Source organism: Zeus faber (genome assembly GCF_960531495.2).
Source record: "Zeus faber genome assembly, chromosome: 20".
In the NCBI taxonomy this organism is placed as follows: domain Eukaryota; kingdom Metazoa; phylum Chordata; class Actinopteri; order Zeiformes; family Zeidae; genus Zeus; species Zeus faber.
The window spans coordinates 3107619-3124900 of NC_137207.1; the positions used below are offsets into that span (position 1 = coordinate 3107619).

Here is a 17282-nt window from a genome sequence, read left to right on the forward strand (position 1 = left end):
ACAAACTTAATGCCAATAACAGCTTTGGTTTACTTCCACAGGCGAGTAGCAACGGTTTGACGTCGGCCATAGCCGCAATGCCGTCTGTGTTGCCGCTGCCAATAAGGCGGCGCCGCGTATTTGTCAATGAAACTAGGGAATGCCTCCAACGCACGCTCAGGCGGCTCCGCTGTAGCGCATCAGGGTCCAACTCTACCGCAGCCGGTGGACGGTGCCGGCGTGAATTCTGTCAGATGCGGCAGCGTCTCTGATTTCACCGCCCCGATCCTCTATTATGCTGCTGCTGCTGCTGCTGCTGCTGCTGCTGCTGCTGCTGCTGCTGCTGCTGCTGCTGCTGCTGCTGCTGCTGCTGCTGCTGCTGCTGCTGCATCTGCTGCTGCTGCTGCTGCTGCTGCTGCTGCTGCATCTGCTGCTGCTGCTGCTGCTGCTGCTGCTGCGGCTGCTGCTGCGGCTGCTGCTGCGGCTGCTGCTGCTGCTGCTGCTGCTGCTGCTGCGGCTGCTGCGGCTGCTGCTGCTGCTGCGGCTGCTGCTGCTGCTGCTGCTGCTGCTGCTGCTGCTGCTGCGGCTGCTGCTGCGGCTGCTGCTGCTGCTGCTGCGGCTGCTGCGGCTGCTGCTGCTGCTGCGGCTGCTGCTGCTGCTGCTGCTGCTGCTGCTGCTGCTGCTGCTGCTGCTGCTGCTGCTGCTGCTGCATCTGCTGCTGCTGCTGCTGCTGCTGCTGCTGCTGCATCTGCTGCTGCTGCTGCTGCTGCTGCTGCTGCGGCTGCTGCTGCGGCTGCTGCTGCGGCTGCTGCTGCTGCTGCTGCTGCTGCTGCTGCGGCTGCTGCGGCTGCTGCTGCTGCTGCGGCTGCTGCTGCTGCTGCTGCTGCTGCTGCTGCTGCTGCTGCTGCGGCTGCTGCTGCTGCTGCTGCTGCTGCTGCTGCTGCTGCTGCGGCTGCTGCTGCGGCTGCTGCTGCGGCTGCTGCTGCTGCTGCTGCTGCTGCTGCTGCTGCTGCTGCTGCTGCTGCTGCGGCTGCTGCGGCTGCTGCTGCTGCTGCGGCTGCTGCTGCTGCTGCTGCTGCTGCTGCTGCTGCTGCTGCTGCGGCTGCTGCTGCTGCTGCTGCTGCTGCTGCTGCTGCTGCTGCGGCTGCTGCTGCGGCTGCTGCTGCTGCTGCTGCTGCTGCTGCTGCTGCTGCTGCGGCTGCTGCGGCTGCTGCTGCTGCGGCTGCTGCTGCTGCGGCTGCTGCGGCTGCTGCGGCTGCTGCTGCTGCGGCTGCTGCTGCTGCCGCGGCTGCTGCGGCTGCTGCGGCTGCTGCGGCTGCTGCTGCTGCTGCTGCGTGAGAGAATAATACTCCTCAAATTTATGCTGACGCCACAAAGCTTTCGAAAAGTACCTTGTTGATTATTATTACAATACGAAAACAAACGTCATTGTTCCTACAGTGTTTATGGAGGTTTCTGCGAGGTAAGCAGAAGCCCCCTCTCTGCAACTTTAACAGAAATACGTATACGTTGGGCGAGAGTGACAGAAATTATGATCGATGTAAACAAAATTGGACTATTGCCAAGGCAAGTACAGTTTTTGTCACAGTTTGTTGGTTTCCGATTAATACTTTAGAACTCACTGTAATGAAGTTAAGCATGCGACAGCCTTGACTTTCTGCTCCTTGATAGTTGCACTTGAGTGAGAAGACTTGCACGTGATTAATTTTTTGTGAAGAAATCGTTGAAATGACTCAGGAGTCGTTAGTTCGTGACTCGTGCGGTAGGGCACGCAGGTGTTCCATGAGACTTGGCTCTTGACCCGTGAAGGAAAATGGCCGAGATCTGTGAGTTGTGCGTGCCCCTCAAGCAGAGGCAATGACTGGCGAACTGATTCGCGATGGGAAAAAGAGCCATGAGTCACAAGTCTCCGTATTAGCCATGAGCCTTCCGACAAAGCTTTAAATATAAATCATTTGGAATTTGTTGTCCATTTTGCACTCCAAAACATTTTAAGACATTTAAAAAGTCCACCTGGCTCATAATAAGGCCCATCATTGAATTAATGGCACACCGCTTGGTGTATAATGGTGGTGCTGTGGGCACAACATACTGCACCCAAGGTTTTTCCCTACAGCAGCCAATTAGAGTGGAGCGCATTTGTCACCTGATTAACACTGGCAAAGTTTGTGTTTATAATATTTTAGATATTAAAAGGGTGCCCTAGCAACCTAGCACCCCCCATTGACCAGCAGCCAGCTTTAACAGTCATTGAAATACATCAGTCAAGCGGAGTGGAGAAAATTCCCCAAATCACTAGCAGCTTGAAGCGCTTGCACCCCAAATTGACCAGCCGCCACTGCTAGGTAGGCTAGTGACTCCCGGTGTTGGGGTCGTTACTGAAAAAAAGACATGTATTACACATTACTCGTTACTTTATTATATAAAGCAATGTGTTACTTTACTTACTTACTCCCTGTATAAAGTAATTTGTTACATTACTTGTTACATTTATCGCCTGGATATTAACAGTGTGCCTTCCTGTTTCCCAGCATTCATTGTGTTCCGACTTTGAGAGTTATGTTTTAAAATCTTACATTATTCGTAATGGGCTTCGCCTATGCTCATAGAACTTGAGTTGGAGTAAGCTAACTATCGTTCTATTTCGCACTGCGTGGAGCACTGAGGAGGACAGGGATCCTCCATACACATCCATTAGATAAAATCTGACAATGGGGCATGGTGATGCCCATGACACTGCCATGCAAATGACCTCCACTGACACATGTCCAAACAGGGCAGTAGATGCTGCCACTAAGCAAGTCGAGTGAGCCTTGACACCCGGCGGCAAAGCTTCCCGTTTCCGTGTAGGCCTGTGAGATGCCGTCACATAACCAATGAGAAAGCAGCTGTTTTCGAGAGAGATTTTCCCATCGTCACCCTGCTGTAGGAAACAAACAGCTGAGTTGTGCTTCTTATTGCCGCCATGCGTCGGACATATGCATCCAAGGCAGGAATAGGCAATGGAGACGTTTATCTTCCTCATTAGCGTGCGGTGGCGGATAGAAAGAGTTAAGCGTGATGTCCCTTGAACGATTGTATAAAAGTCGGATTGGGTTTCAACGTAGCTTTACTCAGATCGCCATTCATAAGAACGCAGGGTGCACAGACAAGGCAGCAAGCACCCCTATGCATTTAGCAGATGTCAGTGCAAGCAGAAGCGCCAATTTGACAGACAGCTGTTTTAAAGGGATGGAATCAATCTGTTAAGAGCACCCACCTGTGAGACAGCGCAAACCAATACCACGTCTCATTTCAGGGTGAATGAGTGTGACAGGGGTCTCATACGTCTTGATCCCTGTAGAAGGCGTTTAATAAGCGGATGGCTAAATGCTTTTCTCCAATACCCTCATGGCAGGCCGAAAAAGCTGATGCATATACCGTAACAGTGGAAGGGGACAAATCCATGTTCAATAACCACTGGAGATAGAAACATATCTATTCCACACAGTATGAAGTGGGAATTTTGCACCAGCGTTCAAAAGATCTCCACTTCCCAGTATTGGTGTAACGGAACGTAGTTGATCCGTACGGATCACTCCCCACAATTCAGCCCTCGCATGTGAACCGCGGATCAATTACAAAATTTAACATCATAGTGAAATACAGTTTTACTGCCACTGTTACGTTTCAAAGTAATAATTCTGTAAATCTGGATGCAGAGTTGCAGTGAAAAGAAGATAGACAAGACAGATGCGTGCTTGGTTTTACTCTGAAGTGCGATGATTGGTTTACGGTACGTTGCATTATATTGCTGCTACTTTACGACATATCGCGAAGCAAATGTCGTCACTATGCATCTGCTCGTCCGCCATATTGGAACGGGCAAGATCCGCTAATAAACAACATATGAACATACAATGTATATTGAGAGATGCAGACTTCTCTACAGAAGCGACTGAAACTTGTTTAATTCTGAACCAATTTTCATGAAATTTAGTTGTTATAAATGTGTAAAAATCGAACATGATACTGGTTTCTTATTGGAATTAAATTCAGCTACTGGGGATGGGTCTAATCGTATCTTTTCATTCACTACTATGTTTAAAGGAAGAAGGTATTGTTAGGAATACGGTCAGGTGAACACAAATGCAGGACAAAAGGATGACAAGGATGTCGACGGGGCCACTGCCGGGAGCGGCAGAGAGGCCAGGCATTGGCCAGGGTGACCCCAGGCTCGGGACCAGGAGTGGACCGAGTCCCCGTAAAAGTGGATGACGGCTCAGGAACGGGAACGGGCTAGACATCGGGAGAGGCCATCGACAGCTCAGGGACTGGAACAGACTGGACCACGGGAGAGGCGGCCGATGACTCGGAAACCGGAGTGGACTGGACATCGGGAAAGGCGGCCGACGGCTCGGGGACTGGAACTGATTGAGCCTCGGGAGAGGCGGCAGACAGCTCGGGGACTGGAATGGACTGAGCCTCCGGAGAGGCGGCCAAAGGCTCCGGGATGGAACGGACTGAGCCTCGGGAGAGGCGGCCAATAGAGTATTGAATGTTTCATGTATTTTAAGATTTTATTTAAACATTGGACATGTTAAATGTTCCATTATAATATTAATATAATAATATTTTTTTTCGCTGATCCAAAAAATGATTCGTACCGTGACTCAAAATCATGACAAGAGCCAAACCCTGAGTTTTGTGATCCGTTGCACCCCTACTTCCCAGTATACTGAGTGTTGGTAGAAGCTGCCCTGGCACTCTGTTTCGTATTAATCGCCCCAATGACAACCCCCATTGCTGTCGCTTCAACCTCTCAGGTAGCAGGCCACCAGTGGCTGACCAAGAATCGGGCACTGTTTTACCATTCTCTGTGCCTGGGAGATGGCACCCAGGAACATGGGTATTAGCCATGGTTCGTCTGCCAATAACTGAATCGGTTGCGCTCCGGGGCTACTAGGGTGAGGCATGCTCTGTCCGTTTTCATTCTCTTTGCAGCAGGCGGTCTATGAGGTGGAATGTGTACAGCAGCTTGCAGGGCCAGGGGGCGTGGGAGAAGGCACCCACTCTTAGTGGCAGTTTGTCCCAGTGGTGAAGGGAGAACCAGAATGGACACTGAGTATTCTTCCTTGTTGTATACAGGTCTACCCATGCTTCTCTGAAGTGGGGCCAGATCTGCCGAACTATGGTGGACCCCGCGGGACATCAGACCGGCCCCTACCTTTTGTATTCCAGGAAGGCATGCGCCCAGTGCCACAGTCTAGCCACTGAGCAATGCAGATTCACCGACCTCACTCCGCCTTGTCGGGTGATAAAAACAGCCACTGATTGGTCGCTGATTAGAACGTTGTGGATCCTTAAAAAGGAGGCGAACTGTTTTGGCACCAGAAGGACTGTGTTTAGTTTCAATATATTTATGTGTTCGGACTGGGGATTTGGCCATCACCTTCCACTGCGAATGGATGATATATTCCTCTCCATCCCGTCAGAGTCGCATCCGTGACGATAGTCACATGACTGGGCGTCCTTCCCTGGGGTGCGTCTTTTGTGATACACAGCATCCACTTTCAGACGAATTAACTATCTCTGGATGGAGTGCATGTGAAGCAGGCCCACAGCACTACTGTTTTTGTGCCGCTAACATCAGTCCTAACAGACACATAATGGTCACTGCCTTCACCACCCATAGAGGGCGGCAGTGTTTCACCGCCACTATGATAGCGCTTTGACGAGGGGCTGTCAGTGTGGCTTTCATGTTTTGCGAGTCAAGATGAATGCCCATCAAGGTGCCCAGGAAAACGATGAGGAGGGCGATATTGTTGGCCACTGCCGCCCATTGTGCCGCGCACTTGAAGCTGTTCTCTGCATACCCAGAGAGGAGCTGGTGACACTTATTTGTCAGGGTGGGCTTCCTGTCCGTCTGCCATGCGGCATGAGATTTCAGGAGTGCTGCCAGTCCGGCCTACAGGCATCGTCTGGGCGTTGACTCTTCCCTCGCTGCCGAAGTGGTTTTATAATCCTCCACCACCTTTTCATCAGGCGCCTGGTCGGTGGGGGAGGGGGGAGGGGGATGCCCTGCCTCGCCGCCACTGAGCAAATGAGCCCTGAGAAATCATCACGGACCAGACGACCGTGGGTACGCTAACCTATCAGCTGCTCAGCATTTCTCTGTCACTCTTAGATCTGCGTTGCCATGGTTTTCCCATGGTGTTCCTACACAGAAATGTGCTTGTATCGAGCGTGCGCACGCACACACACACACACACACACAAACCCACACATGTGGTAATTGCATGCAAGAATATTTCCATTTGACACAAAAAAATATGCACAATGTAATAATGGCATACACACGCACGCACGCATGCGGGGAAATGAAATGCGGGGGTGTGAATATAATATTCATGCTGTTTGCTATTATGCTTGTGTTTTGGGTTGTGGTCACAGATGAAACAGGTTGTGAGAAAGAAACATTATATCTGTTGGTTTAAACTTTAATCGGTACAGATTTAACTTAATGAGGAATCAATTGATCCACAAGAAAAATCTTCAAAAACAAAATTTATATTAATATCTGATTTATTGAAATTATTTGTATAGCACCTTCCATGCACGGCATGTAACTCAAAGTGCTTTACATTGAAAGGCCATCAAATGCAAAATGCATTTCCAAAGTAAAATAATGAAATAATTAAAAACAGGGTATGAATAATCGAATAAATGTCAAAGAAGCAAAATGCATTTAATAAAAAGAGCTAATATAATACTATTTTTTAGATTTGGAGTCATCAACTGAAATTATTAGGGATCATGACCATTCTTATTTCAATGGAGTCTTGGATTTTACCGTCATGTCAACAACAAGCTCATTAAATACAGCAATCAAGATTAACACCTTAGATCATGCGCTTTGATCTAATTTAATTACCATGGTTTTTCTTTTGATATTGCAGCATACTGTGGCTTGAAAAATACAGTAGCAAAGCCATCTTTAAAACTAAAACAAAAACCTCGACTTAATTAAATATATAAGTTTAATAGGATTTATATTGAAATGTAATATTTAGATTTAAGATTCATGTTTAGAATTTGTATTTACATTTTATATTAAGGATTTATATTTATATTTAAGATTCAGATTTAGATCTAACGTATAGATTTTATGTATAATTCTTATATCTATGTATATGTGAAAACATGAGTAGGAAAAGAAGTGCATTTTTGTGGGGTTTTATTTTGCTAAATTTGCGGAAATTATTGGCTAAATCCGGAAAAAGGGAGGCATGTTTTTGAGCAGTGGAAGTTTACAAAGGGCACCCCATAGAGTTTATTTACAGCGATCGTCATTTAACCTAGAAGTTACATGACTCATTTACTTGAGCCTTGCCTCTGGTTTATTTAAAGAGAAGAGACACATAGACATATTGAGAACAACACACACACACACACACACACACACACACACACACACACACACACACACACACACACACACACACACACACACACACACACCTACAAAAAAAAAACAATGAGTCACTAGATGACTAGGTCCGAGTGACACAATTGGACTCTACCCTGCTAGCTACTCTAAATAAATGGGCCACAAGAAAAGCTCTCCATTTAAGTGAATTACCTTGCCTAGTTTTATTATTTTACATTATGTCCATATTCTCACCATCATCACACTTTGAATATTCTTTATATATTTGGCTATTTCTGTTCTGTATTTTTGGCCATTTCTATATATTAAGCTTATTGCATTTTATTTTTATTTATTTATTTTTTCAGACTCCTTTGTTTTGCTGACGCGCCACTCCTCATGACACATTCCTTGTGTAGGAAAATGTACTTGGCGGATGATTGGCTTTGCCCAGTTGCTTCTCCGCAGTTGGAAACAATACCCTCTGGCTGGGTGTTTTACCCTAGACAATCCAGGATTTGGTCAAACAGCATTCCGAATAAACTGCCCCACTCTGCACTCACACGCACGCACTTTTTGCAGACCGACAGGGTTTTTCAACAAAGGGTTAAGTTTTTTGAACACTTTTTGTCTGTACTGTAGGTGGTTGTAGGAAAAACAAACATGAGGGGCCCTTCCCTTTTTTCCACGATGCGTATCCAGGAAAGAGAGGCACCGGGGAACGAAAAATAAAAACAAACATTCATCTTTCAGCTACCCTCCCGGCATTTATCCATCCCTTCTTCCCTCTGAGCATTGATTATGTGTGTGTGTGTGTGTGTGTGTGTGTGTGTGTGTGTGTGTGTGTGTGTGTGTGTGTGTGTGTGTGTGTGTGTGTGTTGTATATCTGTGTATGTCTGTGTGCACGCGTATCAACATAAGGGGTGATTTTGAACAATGATTTCTATAAATTATACATGATGGCTTTGTACTTGTTTCAGTGCCAAGAATTGGCTTCTGGGAGAAGACATCTCTGTTAGGCCTCCTCAAAAGTGTTTAAATCACAATTCTGTGAAGGTGCAAAGAATGTCATAAAAACCAGTAATATCATATTTATATTTTTTCAATATATGATAAAATGTTACATCAAATATTAATATATTTAAATACATATAAATTAATTGTTACATGTCTACATCATTGCATGAATACTGCAAACATTTATACATGTACACAACAATGTATTCTTCTTCCATTATATTTTTGTCAATATAATAATAATAATAATAATAATAATAATAATAATAATAATAATAACAAATATACCTGCAGGCAGCAATTCACAGGGTCCAACTTAGTCGTGTTGGGTGCATTTTACAGTTTCCCAGGTTCTTAGAAAAGCAGCACGATTTTCGGAGTTTACTTGAACGCAGCATGGGCTCCCCCGGTCTGTCATCTCTTGGCTGCTCGTGTCGCGGAGCGAGCGCTGTGTAGACCGCATAGAGGCTCTATGCGGTCTACACAGCGCAACCCTCTTGTCTTTAAAAAAACAGAACTTCTCATTGTTAGAACTCAACTTGTTGTCTGTGGAAATAGAACTGCATTCTTAGTGACGGGTGGCCGTTTGGTCCAGTGTCGAACATGTAATTTATTTGTTGAGTTTTTTCCTTGGATCACATTTTTCAATAAGTTACGTTTCCATGAAATTCGAAAAATGTTGTAGTATTTCTGTGGATAATTACCATTGCACGGCTACTTATTTTCCAACCCCTCGCTGGATCTTAAACACATCACTCTGGTAATGTCTGAAGACTACAACGTGACCGAGTCCATGCCACACACTGGACACAGTCCAACTGGACATTTTCAATCCAAATCTGTACATTTATAGTAAATAATATGATAACGTCATAAAGCGCCTCACTGTAAATTTCATCTCGTTAATTTTAGAACGAGACGTGTGACGTGTCAGTTAACCAAGACCACCTGAATATTTCGGGTCAAAGTTGTTCGGTTTTTCACTAATATCTGCTCCGTATGTGGATCGATTTGGATGATATTTCAAACCACAAGATCCTTGTGACATAGCGGTTTAAACGACACCTTAATCTTGTACGCAGCTTATGCCGAACTATGTGTTCCAGATAGTTTTAACCGTATTGGACATGTTTCGGCGTCAGAGGTACTGGCTTGTCTGTGTTAAAATCGTTTAAAATTTGGTTGGTTTTTCGTTAATATCTGCTCCATATGGGAATCGATTTTGGATGAAACTTCAATCACGAGGTCTTTGTTACAGCACGGTTTAAACAACACGTCAACATGTTAACTGTTTTCGTGTCATGCCGAAGTTGGTGTTGGTGTCATATCATTTTTTCCCAAACAATTACAATAAGGGGCTGCCGAACAATAACAATAGGGGGACCGATTATATAATAATAATAATAATAATAATAACAATATAATAATAATAATTAAAATAATAATAATAATAATAATAATAATAATAAAAATAATACATTTATCAGTAGTAACAGTAGTAGAAGTTGCAGTAACATTGTTGTCTTGTGCAGATTTTTATTATTATTCTTCCCCTTGGCATGTTTCTGGCTAAAAGTGTCTGGTCTAGGCAACCGCCGAACCCATGGACATTGGGTTGCGGCCTTTTTGGAACTGGGGCGTTTCAGACATCTTATGGTTCAAGTTTGATCCACATCAATCTACATTTGGAGCAAGAATTGGTGCAAAACTGAAAATTTACTGAAAGTCGCAGAATATTTGCGAACTGTGATTTGTCTATAGAACGGGGCACTTTGTGACATCTCGGGGGGCATTAACATCGGGCGAGGTGCGCAGTGTAGACTTCATGGGTGTGTAGTGGTTGCTTTGCGAAGGATTTGTTTGTTCAATTTGTTCAGTTCGAAACGACAGGCAGCTAGAGCCGATGCTTCGATCCATGGAAACTCTGAAAAATTGTAACTTGTGTTAGTAATAATGCTGCGTTCAAGAGGCCCGAAAACTGTAATTGCACACAGAGTCATCATTGCTTCACTTCGTCACCATTGCCCGACATGGCACCAAACGCTCATGTGAAAACACTGCAAAGTACGGATTGGTCACCATTGCACACACATGGAATATAAGGCACAAACTCCCAAAATACAAGCAGTTTATTAGCTGTCGGAGCGGAGAGGAGAAGACAGTGGATCACTGCTACATTACCGTCCATATCACTGTCTGGAGACATCATAAAACAGCCTCTGAGAGTACAGCTCTATTACGACACGCACCATGGTGAGTTATAACAATGACAGGACCTGGTTAACAGCCAAACACAGATGGCTTTGTTTGAAAAAGGAGGAGGCATTTAAGAGTGGCGACAGGGAAGAGAAAAACATGGAAAAATGTCTGTGACGGCGGTTACATAAATTAATATGAGTCCTTCCATATTAAGTCAAATTCCAAAGTAATGGTAATCTACAACAAGCCTTATATTTAATTTAAAAAAAGACAGCACATACTGATGTGTTCCATAGGAACTTGGAAATTTGTAATTGGTGTCGATAGGAAGTGATTGTATGTGTATTTCATTGGAACTTCGAAAACTGTAATTTGTATCTGACTCGACTAACGTGGACCCTGTGTATTGCTGCCTGCAGGGGTCCAGGGGTCCATTAATATTATTATTATTATTATTATTATTATTATTATACAAAAACGCTGAAAATTTCCCAGAAGTTTAAGTAATAGGCATACCTTGATTAGTTTGTGGGGCAGGTCACTTTGTGACATCATGAACCAATATTTGATATTAGGTTAGTAATAGTTAAGTCTGGCTTTCGTCTCTGGGTACCCATTTGCATTCGTAGGGTTGCGCTGTAGACTGACGATAGACCGGGGGCAACGATGCGCCGTGAACTAGGAAAATTGTGCTGCAGAAAACTATACGTAACTCACACTATTATTATTATTATTATTATTATTATTATTATTATTATTACTATTATTGTTATTATTATTATAATTATTATTATTATTATAATAATTATTATTATTATAATAAATATAGCTGCAAGCAGCAGTACACAGGGTCCAGTTTAGTCATGTTAAGGTACGTATTACAGGTTTCGGAGGTTCCGAGGTTCCTGAATCTGTGATTTTATGCGGGGGTGTTTGGATCGGACCAAGGGATTCTCTCCTACCGCGGATTATTTCTTTAATCGTTCTCCTTTTGCGGAGATAGGGCCACACCGGGCTCCGGTTTGGAGGAGTGCAAGTTCAAGTTCAAATTGGCCTTTTAGGAAGACCCACCGCTCAGCACTAGGGGGCTTCATCCCCACTGCGGGATCCCGGGACTGCGGCCGGGGAGAGAGCGAAGGAAGCGCCGGCGCTCATGCTGTACGATTTTTCATTAAAGCGTCAAGTAATGGGGACCAAACAGATAAAATATCAATCAAACAGATCATCTACCAGGTAAGAAGGCGCATAAATACACATAGACGCCTAGTTTGTAATCTCTAACCACTAAACCACTAAAGAGTACGTCTACACCACACACTGGACACGGTACCAATGTAGATTCTGAACCAGAACCTGCACATTTATAGTACATAGTATGATGATGTCATAAAGCATCTTACTCTGAATCTCATCTCGTTACATTAGCTTTCGAATGTTGGCATGTCGGTGTCGCACGACCGCCCGGCTACTGTGGATCAAATTTGGTGGTTTTTTTTCTATCATGTACGTAACTTCTGACCAACTCTCATTATTGATACATTGATAATGTAATATTGGACACATTGGACACAAGCATCTAATAGAGACCGCCAATGGAAGTCATTGAAACTACAACAACATTGCCAAATGTGACTGCTCCTCCTCCACGAGATTTCTTAGCTTTCACAGCAGGGGAGTCTTGCAACAAAGATCGTTTGGTAGCTGAATATTCGTCCATGCTTGTGCAAACACCCAAAATGTAACCAGAAATTCATCATAGTAATAAGCGTCGTACTTCATGGGTCAGTGTTTGAAAAAAACAGATTGACAGTTTCTAAATCCCCCTTGTGTCCAACAAGCCATGTTAACAATTTATAGTTAGCTTTTAAACCTTGGCCATTCCCTCCAGGATCATTGCCACTGATCAAATCATCACGAATTCAATCTATCTGTGCAATATATGCATTTGCTTGCATTTTTCTCCAACCACTATTGTTTTTTCACGTCCAATGGTGCATCACTGTTTCAGCTACAAAGAAAGATCTATTTGGCTGTTTTCAGCTCCTACTGTCATTTTAAGTCAGTTATTAAAGAATATCTTGATGTGAGTTAACGATCAAATTGTACTAAATATCTCAGGTGTTTTGGCCTCCGTCTTTATGGCAGTTGGAGATACAGTAAATGTGCATAACCAACACAACCTACTCAAACGTTCTTTCATGCTAATACATTTGTAATGAATTATCTGCTCGCTTCTCAGGTGAGACAGTTCCTGCATGAGCAAAGGTATTTCTAACAGACAACTCTTAGATTTACCTTAAAATTATCTTTATTTATCAAAGCATCGTTTGAGTTTTGAGTCTGGGTTCTACTGCTCATCACTCCCGGCGAGATGTACAGCAAACATAATGCATTCTTAATGAGCGAGAAATATTGGAGTGATGAGCTTGAATCCACCCATTGGATAGAAGAGAATAGCTCAACAGGTGGATGCAGGGGAGGTGGAGGGAGTGAAGCAGGCAGCATAGCGGGTAGCAAAGCTGGTAGGGCACTAGCAATTGGCTGCTTAAATAGGCCGTTGTGGTGCCATCAATTTGTCTGAGAGAACTAGATCCGCAAGCTAGGCCTCATTAGTGGTAGTTGATTTGTTGGATTTTACACACCTAGAAAATATTTACATTTAAATGTAATTTCATTAAAATGTATAATTAAAAAAAAATGTAAATGTTAAAACCAAAGGCTGGATTGGACGCTTGACGCTTTTTGGGTAACATATACTGTTGCCTGAAACGGAAAAAAGGGCTTTAAACCAGACTTCATTCTATTTGAACCTGTCCTTGACTGAGCTCTGGTTACACTGGCCCTCTGGCAGTCAGTAGGTCAGACAGATGGACAGACAGTCAGCCAGCCAGTTGATCAGTCTGTCAGTGATACTGCCCCATGAGGCCCCATTATTTTAGATGAAAAGCTCTCCTCTTCTTGTCACTGTGACAGCAGACAGTCTTTTGTAAGGCCTTCGGATGTGGTGGATAACTCCTCATTCACCTGAGGCTCCATATCACTGTGTGTGTGTGTGTGTGTGTGTGTGTGTGTGTGTGTGTGTGTGTGTGTGTGTGTGTGTGTGTGTGTGTGTGTGTGTGTGTGTGTGTGTGTGCGTGCTATCGTTACAGTTGTGTGTAGTATCTTTGTGTATCACCTGAGTGCTCATTCATTTTTGCCTGTATAGTGTGCGTGTAATGTATACACTTTTTTGTGTGTTTATTTCTGTATGTCTGTGTATGTACAGTACATTCTGTGTGTGTGAATGTGTGAATGTATGAGTCTATATCAGTGTGTGTGTGTGTGTGTGTGTGTGTGTGTGTGTGTGTGTGTGTGTGTGTGTGTGTGTGTGTGTGTGTGTGTGTGTGTGTGTGTGTGTGACCATCTCTTTCCACCCCCACAACACACACCCAAACTCACCCCGTTAGTTTCATTTGGGAGGGTGAGCCACAGCCTGGGGTGGAAGGGCAGGTTTATGAGTGTGTGTGTGTGTGTGTGTGTGTGTGTGTGTGTGTGTGTGTGTGTGTGTGTGTGTGTGTGTGTGTGTGTGTGTGTGTGTGTGTCTGGATGGGGGGGTGGGGGCAGGCAGATTGTGGACATGCATACAGTTTCAATAATTAGTGAGGATGGAAGTGTGGGTCTGTGCGAGAGAATGGAAGATAGTGGGATTGACCGACAGATGGTAAAAAAGAACAAAGAACAAAAACATACCTAATATCTCCAGCTCCAATAATGTGTATATAAATATTAAGATAAAATGAACATACATGTAAATTAAATGCAAACATTTATTCTTTATGGTATAGTGAATTATGGCTTTATATTTTTTTCTAATTTCTACTATTTGTAATGTTTCATATTTGGTTTGGATTCATTTCCAAATAGCCAGAGAAATATATATGTAAAAAACATTAGCTGTGTTTCTTTTATTATTATTATTATTATTATTATTATTATTATTATTATTATTTCTCATATTTTTAAGAATATTGTTAATAATACCTTTATTCATTTGTTTATTTATTTTTAACCATATTTTTATTTTTGCAGCCAGGTCCAAGAGCATGGTGATGGGTGAGGTGTCTCGGGGCCCATGCCAGCCAGCCTCCCCCAGTCTCCAGGAGGGGGCTCTGAAGGCAGGCTGGCTGAAGAAGCAGCGCAGCATCATGAAGAACTGGCAGCTCCGCTGGTTTGTGCTACGTTCAGAGCAGCTCTACTTCTACAAGGACGAGGAGGAGACCAAGCCACAGGTATCTGTTTATCTGTCTATCTGTCTATCTGACTGTCTGTCTGTCTGTCTGTCTGTCTGTCTGTCGGTTTGTCTGTTTGTCTGTACAGTAGTTGCTTTGACACATGCACACATACAACCCTGAAATTATCCGGACATATCCGGAGGAGCTGTTTGTGCGAACGCAAATATCCAAATCAGTTGGACTGGACATCAAACTGATTTTACTCAGCCAGTACCCAAGTCCACGTAATGTCTGAATGAGTGGTATGTGTGAACAAGAGCAGGTGATTATCCGGAGAATTCACAGTGAGAGAGTGTCGTGTGTTGATGACGTCTCTATCATGTGACTGGCGCATGATACATTATATATGCATCATGCATCCATGTAGTGATGTCATTAACACACCCACTCGCCCAGGAAGAAGAAGGGTCATTTACCACCATAACATATGACGACAAAGAAGAAGAAGAAGAACATAATATACGTTTATATTGTGTATACTTGGAAATACATGGATTATCCTCGCAAAAAAAGTCACAATCACTGATAAATTGACAGCCTCGTCCGCCATCTTGGGTGTGCTGTAAAACTCCATAGCACCATGCATTATTGCATCACATCCTGCCTCTTGCATGCTCTACCCAGGCTCCGCCCCTTGCCTAAACCATACAGAATATTTCCAAGTAGTGTAAAACTCTGGACAACGTCCAGCCCTGATTATCCAGACATTGTTCATGTGTGAAAGCAGCTTGTCTGTCTGTCTGTCTGTCTGTCTTTCCTCCCAGAATAAAAATTGGAATATGAATCTCTTTGGGGGAACACCCCAACAGGTGATGATGTAATCCAACAACACAAGAAAGCAGAGCAGCTCCATTATGCCTGCTCCATTACTCATACACACACACACACATACACACACACACACACACACACACATACGCATGCACATCCTCTTGTATGTTATAATCATCCCCTTACATGTTGGTGGCCGTATTGATTTCCTCAGTCTATGTAGATTTATTCTCCTCACAGCTTCGTCCAGTGTCTCCATTCTGTTGGGAACAACTGATGGACAGGCGGTCGTTAATGAGAGCTTGTCAATAGCCTTCCAAGTCTATATTGATTTTAACTCCCCCCCCCCCCAAAGGGAGGCCGTCTATTCACACACAGACACCCCACAACCACCAAGCCCCACAAAAAAAGACTCCTGTGCCTACCGATTCTCCATTATGGGGGGAGGATGTGTGAGAAACTGGTCCTCTAATCAATAGGAAAATCAGAGGCTGGGGGTGGATTCCCTCCCCGATGGTGCCAAGATGAAAGGATTTGGACATTGTTGAAGGGGAAGGCAATGCTGTCAAAGAGGATGATATATACCAGTGGTGGCCAACCGGCTTTTACATGTAGGGCCCTTGTATTGCTCTGCTGCCTGCACAATATTTTATTGTGTGTGACCAGCCAGCATGGAATCTGAATTATTTTGCCATGTACATGTGGTATAGGTTAAAATAGAACAGTAACAATAAAAATTAACAATAAAAAGTTTAACAATCAAAAAGATAAAATATACAGAATGTGCTTTATGCACAAGATAAATATTACAGGGGTACGGCAGGGAGTATGGGCTATGGTTGGGATAAACAGCACTAGTAGCATGGTATCCCAAAATGGTACTTCATATTTAATGAAGGTAGTTGACCATTATGATTAAAGAAATCATCAGTCCTCATTTATCAAATCATAATTTTTAATAAAAAAAAGAAGTAAATTGGACAAAAAAGGCATTGTTATAGTCAGGGTTAGGGTTTGGGTTAGGGTTAGGGTTATGGTTATGGTTACAGCCACTAAGTGCCTGTTGGTCCAACCAGGTGGTTGTGGTGGGGCCGGGGTTAGATGATTTGTGTCCCGGGGGTTGATTTGTCCTTTCCTCATCCCTTTGCTGGCTAGCAGTGTTATTCCGCGCACACAGCACCCCTGGGAGTTCTCCTTCCCCGACTCCCGCCCCTGCCCTGCCCTTATGGTTCAACCCCCCTCCCCAAACCATCCATTTGTTTCCATGGCGACTCGGGCGTGCGTCAACTCAGTCCTTTTGGTTGGAGGTGGGGGTGGGAGCAGCTTGGCAGGGCTTCTCATCCCGCTGTTTGATGCAGAATGCCAGCGGTCCTACCGGCACCCCCTCTGAAGCCAAGGGTTTCTCTCTGTGCACTTGGCCCGGGGTTGCTAAATGGCTGAACGGAGGCTGGTGTGGATAATGTGTTTATGTTAATCAAAGCAAATTCCTGTTTGTTCAAAGGAAGAGCTGTGTAGAATGCTCCAAAAAGGTCAAGACTGGGGTAAGGGAGGAAACATGGAAGGGAGGAAAGGATGGACGCAGGGGAGAAAGGATAGAGGAAACAGGAAGTGGTAAAGGGAGGAAGAGTGGAAGAAAG

General features: G+C 44.2%; 1 protein-coding gene across 1 annotated transcript in view; it reads left to right on the forward strand.

Moving 5' to 3' along the window:
• arhgap22b (Rho GTPase activating protein 22b) overlaps positions 1-17282 on the forward strand; it is a gene marked incomplete at both ends in the record, with an annotated part of 47187 nt that overhangs the window by 226 nt on the left and 29679 nt on the right. Inside the window, one exon of the mRNA XM_080021686.1 lies at positions 14672-14871. Coding sequence (XP_079877812.1) covers positions 14672-14871 — 200 coding nt within the window. The remainder of the gene's footprint in view (positions 1-14671; positions 14872-17282) is intronic.